This window comes from Phalaenopsis equestris, unplaced genomic scaffold, assembly GCF_001263595.1.
Source record: "Phalaenopsis equestris unplaced genomic scaffold, ASM126359v1 Scaffold000833, whole genome shotgun sequence".
Classification (NCBI taxonomy): Eukaryota; Viridiplantae; Streptophyta; class Magnoliopsida; order Asparagales; family Orchidaceae; genus Phalaenopsis; species Phalaenopsis equestris.
In genome coordinates, this window is record NW_018165273.1 from 25,963 (window position 1) to 34,701 (window position 8,739).

General features: G+C 37.5%; 1 protein-coding gene across 1 annotated transcript; it reads left to right on the top strand.

Annotated features, from left to right (window-relative positions):
• Positions 1 to 3,090: 3,090 nt before the first annotated feature.
• On the top strand, positions 3,091 to 5,595 carry LOC110031487. Its single transcript, XM_020734703.1, has 3 exons — positions 3,091 to 3,226; positions 3,399 to 3,487; positions 5,233 to 5,595. The coding sequence occupies exons 1-3, from the start codon at positions 3,091 to 3,093 to the stop codon at positions 5,593 to 5,595; spliced, it is 588 nt and encodes a 195-aa protein (XP_020590362.1).
• The last annotated feature ends 3,144 nt before the right edge of the window (positions 5,596 to 8,739 follow it).

Here is an 8,739-nt window from a genome sequence, read left to right on the forward strand (position 1 = left end):
TCCCTTCCCACTACAATGAAATTCTGGTGAAATGAGATGAGATAAATGTTTATAATATGTATTATGACAAATAGGAGCAATTTTAATTTTCTACCCTGATACAGTGCATAGAAAATTATTGGTTAATCTTAGGTTTAGACCCTAAATCCGTGGCTAAGCTACGAGGATACCGGCTCCCACTTAAGAGCTACAACTTCCCTTCACATGAAGGCTAAGGCCAAATAGGAGCAATTTTAATTTTCTACCCTAATACAGTGCATAGAAAATCATTGGTTAATCTTAGATTTAGTCCCTAAATCTGTGGCTAAGCTACGAGGATACCGGCTCCCATTTAAGAGCTACAACTTCCCTTCACCTGAAGGCTAAGTCTTGCTTTAGTTTTTAAACACTAAGACCAAATTAAGGATTTTAGTCTATGACCCTAAAGATTCTACAATTCTACACTCAACAAAGAATATTTTTCTATTTATTTACACTTAATTTCTTGAACGAATTTCTCCTTCATGAAATCAAATGTGACCCTCACTATGTTTTAGAATTCATACGCCATTTCCTGGATTATATGTTTCACTACATATCTTAACAAATCAATTGTCAAGTTTGAAAAGTAAATTAAGTTATGAGTTGAAAAATCATCACAATTTATTTTATATTTTAATTATGGCACATTCATTTTATCTCTTCATTTCACCATATCTCAGAGTAGGGGAATGATAGAGGGAACTACTCAGAATTCATAAGAAAGATATGACAAAACAACAAAACACAAATTTCATATATAAAATAAAGTTCATACAACACTAAATAAACAAACAAACTTATCTAAAACTCTTTCTCAAAACAAATCCTTTGTATCCTTTCCTTAGAAATGCAAAAAGAAGAACTCTCTCACTTTTATCCTTCTCCAACACTCTTACAGAAAGTTTCACACTAAATATAACCACAAAAACTCTAAACTATGAAAGCAAAATTACTAATTGACTCCAATATGGTGGTGGAATGAAGATGGATTATGAAAATGTGGTGTGGTGGAACATTGTGGAGCGAAAAATGAACGTAGAGGAGCCCGTTTTCTGATGAAATTCGACCTCAAATAAACCCCAAGGTTGGTTCTCCAAGAGGTGCCTCCAAAAAATCTTTAAAAATTATTCACTTACATCAAACCTTCTAGAAACGGGTCTGAACCACCTTTGGCATCGTCGGCACTAGTTGTAGCGTTGTTGGCACTGAGTAAAATCCTCCTGCTTTCGGTTGTTCAGGGCCGTCGGCGCTGACCTTGGCGCTGTCGGAATGAAGATGGATTATGAAAATGTGGTGTGGTGGAACATTGTGGAGCGAAAAATGAACGTAGAGGAGCCCGTTTTCTGATGAAATTCGACCTCAAATAAACCCCAAGGTTGGTTCTCCAAGAGGTGCCTCCAAAAAATCTTTAAAAATTATTCACTTACATCAAACCTTCTAGAAACGGGTCTGAACCACCTTTGGCATCGTCGGCACTAGTTGTAGCGTTGTTGGCACTGAGTAAAATCCTCCTGCTTTCGGGTGTTCAAGCTTTAAAAACTTTATTTTGACTCTAAATTTCATCCTTTTTTCTTCCTTTTTACTTTAAGCCCTAAAAATCAACAATCTACAAGAAAACAACAAAATACCTTCCATTAAAGTGCAATATCTCCAAAAATAAGTAAACTATTGGTCTAAAAATGCATATATTTTTGGTGTATCACCTTTTCAGCTGGGATGAAGTCCAGCGGGGGAATATTATATGGAATAAATTCTTGTCACCTTCTATGTCTTTTTTCAGTTGGAGAACCCTACACAACTTATTACCTACTAATGATATACTTAAAATGAATAGTCTGAGGGGCCCCTCTAGATGTCACATGTGCTTAGAGAATGAGGAATCCAACTCTCATCTTTTCTTTGATTGCATTTTCTCACAAGATGTCTGGAAAGCACTTTTTACACATTTAACCCTGAGGAAATCTGTTTTTAAATGGGATGACCTTAAAGGTTGCTAGCAAAGTTGGAACACTCAAAAAGTTGCTTCCATTCCTTTTTTAGTTGCTTGGTTTATTTGGATGGCTAGAAATCTTGCTAAATATGAGGGCAAGTATACTTCAGCAGCTGGTGTTGTGAGAAACAGTATGTCTTTTATCCAAAAAAACTAATACAATACAAGCACTTCCCTAGCATTTTCTCTTCTACAACTGGGACTTCTTCTCATCCTACTATTTGTAAAGTCTTTTGGAGACCTCCCAGCCCTCCTCTAATCAAAATAAATATAGATGATAGTTTTTCTGATCAAGATGCTGGGGTAGGAGGAATTTTCAGAAACCACCTAGGGAAGTGCCTTCTCTTCTTCCATACACCTATTATTGTTGCTGATGCTTTAGAAACTAAACTCATAGCTATGTATTGGGCACTAAAGATTGTACTAAAAACTAACTGGACCCATCTCTGGATTGAAGTGGATTCCACTACTCTTATTAATCTAATTGAACAAGAGGGATTATCTTCATGGTATCATTCTTATTGGGTTTAGAGAATCAAACTGTTGAAAGCCCAAACCAACACAAAACTATCTTTCAATTATAGAGAAGGGAACAAACCTGCAAATTGGCTAGCTAGACATGGGCTTAACTCCAACTCTATTGATGTCTCCTCCACCCCACCTCCTTCACTTAATTTCTTGTTTGCTCGGGACCTAATTGATGCCCCTCATCTTAAACCGACTTCTTCTTTTTAAGGATCTCCTAGGATTACCTTTTTGATGTTTTTTTTTTGTGTCTTTTAGAGGGATCCTTTTCATTTTCCAATTAATCTTGTAATCTTTTCATATATTTAACATGTAAGGAGCCACTTGTAGGTGGCTCCTCATTGCTGACCGATAGGAGCGGCAGAGGGAGTTTGGTTGGAACTTCTAGTGAGACTGATTCTTCTTCCTCTCTTCCTTCTAGTCTCACTTTTGAGTTTTACTACTTCTTGGGTTTCGGTGATTTTAAATTTATTAGGTTACTGTTCCATTGAGTTACTATTGTTGAAGAGGGACTTAGTATTGGTTTTTGTCCCTTTACTTTGTTTCCATCCCACATGGCTGCTAACCTGGTTACAGCTGATCCAAATTTTGTAAGCAAACAATCATATGCAGTCACAAGTCTTGAACCAACTGGTTCCTCACTTAGGGACAAGCTTGTTTTCCCACAAGCTTACTATGATGCAATGGAAGGCAAGTTCGAGTGTGACCCTTATCCTAAAATGAAGCAAGAAAGTTGGAAAGCATGCCATTATCTTTTCAGAATAGGGAGTGGTAGACCTAACTGAGAGCTATAAATTTACACTAATTGGAAAATTTTTAATGGTTCACCCAAAGATGGACTTAATTAAAAAAACCTTTACAGATTTGAAGCTGGTAGGAAACTGGAAGATAAGGTTGTTTGATAGCAATCATGTCATGATCCATCTCACTAAGGAAGAAGTCTATGCCAAGGTTTTCTCAAAAAAAATTATAACAATTGAGGATACCTCAATGAAGCTACTGAAATGGACCCCTGCATTTTATCTACAGAAGGAATTGCCTATTATTCAAATTTGGTTCAAACTCGCAATCTAAAATTGCACTTCTTTAACCACAGGGTTTTGTTCTCTATTGGGGCTCATAAATCCCTTCACAGCGATTAATCTCCTTTTTTGGACTATAAGGGGGATTGCCCACCCCCTTTCTCTAAAAAGGCTAAAATATTTAAATAGAAAGCATAAATTATTGTGTTTGGTAATCTTGGAACCTTTGGTTCATCAAAACCCTCTCAAATTCCTTAAATAATTCTCAGGCTTTACCTCATTTTCTAATCTCAACAACAAGATATGGCTTTTTTGTAGAGTTGAGCCGAGTTGTGTCATTCAGCTGAACCACCCCCAATTTCTTCATTTTTCTTTTAATATGGCAATTCAGGAGGGAAATGTTACCATAGTGTATGAAGCTACTGAAATGGACCCCTGCATTTGATCCACAGAAGGAATTGCCTATTATTCAAATTTGGTTCAAACTCGCAATCTAAAATTGCACTTCTTTAACCACAGGGTTTTGTTCTCTATTGGGGCTCATAAATCCCTTCACAGCGATTAATCTCCTTTTTTGGACTATAAGGGGGATTGCCCACCCCCTTTCTCTAAAAAGGCTAAAATATTTAAATAGAAAGCATAAATTATTGTGTTTGGTAATCTTGGAACCTTTGGTTCATCAAAACCCTCTCAAATTCCTTAAATAATTCTCAGGCTTTACCTCATTTTCTAATCTCAACAACAAGATATGGCTTTTTTGTAGAGTTGAGCCGAGTTGTGTCATTCAGCTGAACCACCCCCAATTTCTTCATTTTTCTTTTAATATGGCAAGTCAGGAGGGAAATGTTAATGTTGGATGCAAAAAATCTGCAAGACTGGAGCTATGGAATGAATTGCATCATATAAGTCAACAATCAAATAAAGCTTGGCTAGTGGGGGGGGACTTTAATTATCTTACTTCTCCAGTTGAAAAGAGAGGAGGTAAACCCCCAAACATTTCTTTAATGACTACATTTAATGATAATATGTAGGCTTCTAGTTTATTTAATTTGGGTTACAATGGACTTAATTTCAATTGGAGAAGGGGGGAGGCTATGGGAAAGATTGGATATATTTCTTGTCAATGATAAATGGCTTTAGAACTTTCTACATACTACAGTCACTCATCTCAATTTGGCTGGATCTGATCACAGACCTCTTTTGATCACCACATCTACTACTCAACAGTAAGGCAAGACTCCTTTTAGATATCTGAACCTATGGTCCACTCATATTGACATCCTCACCATTGTCAGAGAACACTGGAGGGACTGGGATCACCCTAACCCATTAATCAAGCTATGGTGTATGCAGAAAAAAGTTGCAAAGGCCTTACATCATTGGAAGTGGAACACATTTGGCAATATTTTGGTTGGGGTGGAACAGGTTGAAAAGGAACTGAAGGAAGCTGAAAGTTGCAATTAATGGGTAGGTTGATGAGGTCTCACTTTTGAAAGCAAATGAAAACTTGCTCACAGCAGTGGCCTGACAAGAGAAATTTCTGAAACTGAAGGCTTCAAAAAATAAATTCACTAATGGAGATATGAACACAAAGTTTTTTCATTCTTGCATCAAATACAAAGGAAAATGTAACACAATTCACTCTATTAAAAACAACTTTGGCACTGGATTAAGGAATCAACGGAAATTGTTGGAAGTACAGTGGACTACTGCCAACAACTAATGAAATGTTCATCTAATTCAAGTGTGCAGCTTGACCTAGAATTTTTTATTTCTGATGATGTATACACTACAAATAGTAATCTTACAGAAGTTCCTAGTGAAGAGGAAATCAAGCAGGCCCTTTCCTCCATTGACAGTACCAAATCTACAGGTCCTGATGGTTTCACATCAGATTTCTATAAAAAAGGTTGGGACATAATCAAGGATGATGTAGTGTCAGCAATACAATGCTTTTTTCAGGGATATGGTTTACCAAATTACTTCTGTTTTTCCACAATTGCCTTTGTTCCAAAATCCGACATCAAGGAACAATGACAACATTTCAGAACCATTAGCTTACTGATGTAGTGAGCAAATTATCAGCAAATTACTGGTGGGGAGGCTTCAACCCCATTTGCATCACTTAATAAATCCAAAACATATAGCATTTGTGAAGGGAAGGCATATAGGAGACGATGTCTTGCTTACACAAAAACTGCTACATGATTTAGAGAAACCTTGTAAAGGGGGTAACATGATTTACAAACTTGATTTAAAGAAGGCTTATGATATGATAAATTGGGAGTTTGTGCTTGGTATACTGGTGGCCAGGAGATTCTCCACTGCATCATGTCAGATCATAAAAAGATGGCTGGAATGGAATGTGAAATCAATTTTAATTAATGGAAGAGCCAATGATTTCTTAAACCAGGGGTCTCAAACAAGGAGACCCTCTATCTCCTACTATATTCATCCTTGCTTTGGACCACCTCTCTAGATTAATTGATAGACCCAATCACAGGAAGAGTTACAACAAATATCATCATAAATCAACCTTGGATATCAGTCACTTGGTGTATGCTGATGATATTATTATATTCTCTATAGCTAATAAAGTTGTTGTCAGGATGTTACATGCTTGTCTGCTACATTTTCAAAACACATCAGGGTTGCTATTCAACAAATAAAAATGCTAAGTCCTTCTTCAGCAAACAGGTTCCCCCTTCCAGCAAGCAATGGATCATTAATCTCACAGGTTTTACCTCTATTCCCACCCCTTTCAAATGTCTGGGAGTACAACTGCTTAAAGGAAGGACCAAGCTTACCCATTTTGATGAGGTAGTAGATAAAACAAACTCCTAATTACAATGTTGGACCAACTCCTTCCTTTTTAATGGAGGTAGGATAACACTACTGAAAACCATCCTCACTACCTTCCCATCATATATCCAACAAATGGCAGCTATGAAGAAATGAACTCAACTTCTCTTAGAAAAAACATTTAATAGATTTCTCTGGGCAGGGCAGAGAAAACAATGGTTTGGGCCAGCTAGAAAAAATTTGCCAAAGCTTTATCAGCTAAAGTTTTGGGGTTCAAGGGACTTCAGCAGATCTAACACATCAGTCTATGTAGACAATGGTTGAGATTCAGACAATAGGATACGCTGTGGGCACATTTCATGTTAGTTAAATACTGTAGATTTGCCCACCCCAATATGGTTTCCATAAGATTGGGGGACTCCAGAACATGGGGAAACATGCTCAAGGCCAGAGAAGATGCTGAAAAGCTATATTTATGGGATCTGGGACATGGAAATCTTCAGTTTTGGTTGGATAGATGGTGTCCAACAGGATTACTGGATCCTATGCCCGAGACTCCTGATATTGATCTCATGGTGAAGGATTGTTGGGAGGGGAACTCCTGGTCAGATGAAATTCTAAATAACTTCCTTAATGAGTACTCAGTCACATAAATTACCAAGATACCTTTTGACAAAAATAGAAAATACAAACTTGTTCTAACATCTTGCTCCAATCAAAGTCTGGCCAAAGTTATATATGAAAAGTTGTATCAATGGGAAGAGGTGCCCTGAGGATAATGCTTATGGAAGAAGTTCCTAACCCCCTCCAAGTCCTTTTTCTGTTGGAGATTTTTCAACAATTTGCTATCTACAGATGATATCCTTAAATTTAAGGGACTGAGAGGCCCTTCCATGTGCTATTTTTGCAAGAATGTTGTGGAGTCTGTCGGGTACCTGATCTTTACCTGCAATTTTTCTCAAACAGTCTGGAAGTCCCTAATATAAATGCAATCAATCTAGAGTGGAACGGTCTGTTAACCTGCTACAGTGGATGACATGAAATGAAGGTGGGAACTATCCCCTTTATCACTGCCTGGTTTATCTAGGCTGCCAGAAATCATGTAAAAGATGAATACCCAGCTAGTAGCTATTGGGAAATTGGTCTCCAACTGCTTAGCTTTCATAAAAAAAAAACTTATTCAATTTAAAAGCTTCCCCAATATTCTGAATATATGCAGAACAGCTGGTCCTACTAGTTTCACAGTGGTCAAGGCATTTTGGAAAAAGCCTACCCAGCCTTTTATTAAATCAACACTGATGGGAGCTTTTCCTCACAGAGAGCTGGTATTGTTAAAGTGTTCAGAGATCACTAGGGACAATGCTTGTTGTTATTTCAATCCACAGTCATTGTTGGGGATGCAATGGAGGCTGAAATAATTAACATGTATTGGGCTCTGAAGCTAGCCAGCCTGAACAATTGGACACTCTTACAAGTAGAAGTGAACTCTTCTCAGCTCTTGGACTATATGATAGGAAGAAACAACCCCCCTTGGCACATACTGAGTGGATCAAATAGATGAGGAGCATAATGAAGGAGATGAGGAACTTTTTTAATTTCATCTATAGGGTAGGGAATAGACCTGCAAATTACTTAGCCAAAAGTGGAGCTGAGTCTCAAAGTGTTAGTGTATCTACTTCTCCTACTTCTTCTTTTAGTTTTTTTTTTCTTTAAGGGGGCAATTTTAATGCCCCACACTTAAGCTTGTAATCTCTTTTTCATATTAATAGAGATATCTTTTTTTGGCAATATATATATATATATATATATATGATACTCAGCAAAAAAGGATGATTTTATTCAAGTAAAATTTTATTACAAATTCTAAGGTAAGGGACATTTAGCAGGTCCCCACCCAAAAGAAATGCTAGAAAGGCAGAAGGGGTTTTTTGACACCATAGTAGAGTTAGAAACATTCTCAAACTTGGCCAACCAGTTTGCAGGACAGTTCTCTCCCTATAGATGAAAGTAAAGTGAATGGGAGAAGGGGTCCTCAATGCCTTGATTTTCCTAAGCCAATGAGCAATGTGCCAAAAATAAGATTCTTCCATAGTGAGAGCCTTCAGAAGTAAGGCAGAATCCATTTCCACCTGAAGATTGTCCTAGTTGTTAAGGGTAGCTAATTTAATATCCCAAAAGAGAGTTGCCACCTTAACTTCATGGGCATCCTTGACTGAAATGGAAGAGCAAAAAAAAGGAGACATTTGCCAACATGGTCCCTGAAAACACCCCCTATATCAACACCTTGATCTGAATAGTTGCCATCAGTGTTAGGTTTAATATAAGGGCGGGTAGGTCTCACCCAAGGCACCTGTGTAACCTCAAGTTTGAGGGAGCCAA

Coding starts and splice junctions, on each gene's coding strand:
- LOC110031487 (XM_020734703.1), top strand. CDS start 3,091: ATGGCTGCTAACCTGGTTACAGCTGATCCAAATTTTGTAAGCAAACAA. Junction 3,227..3,398: donor TTACTATGATGCAATGGAAG/GCAAGTTCGAGT, acceptor AAACCTTTACAG/ATTTGAAGCTGGTAGGAAAC. Junction 3,488..5,232: donor AGGAAGAAGTCTATGCCAAG/GTTTTCTCAAAA, acceptor CACTGGATTAAG/GAATCAACGGAAATTGTTGG.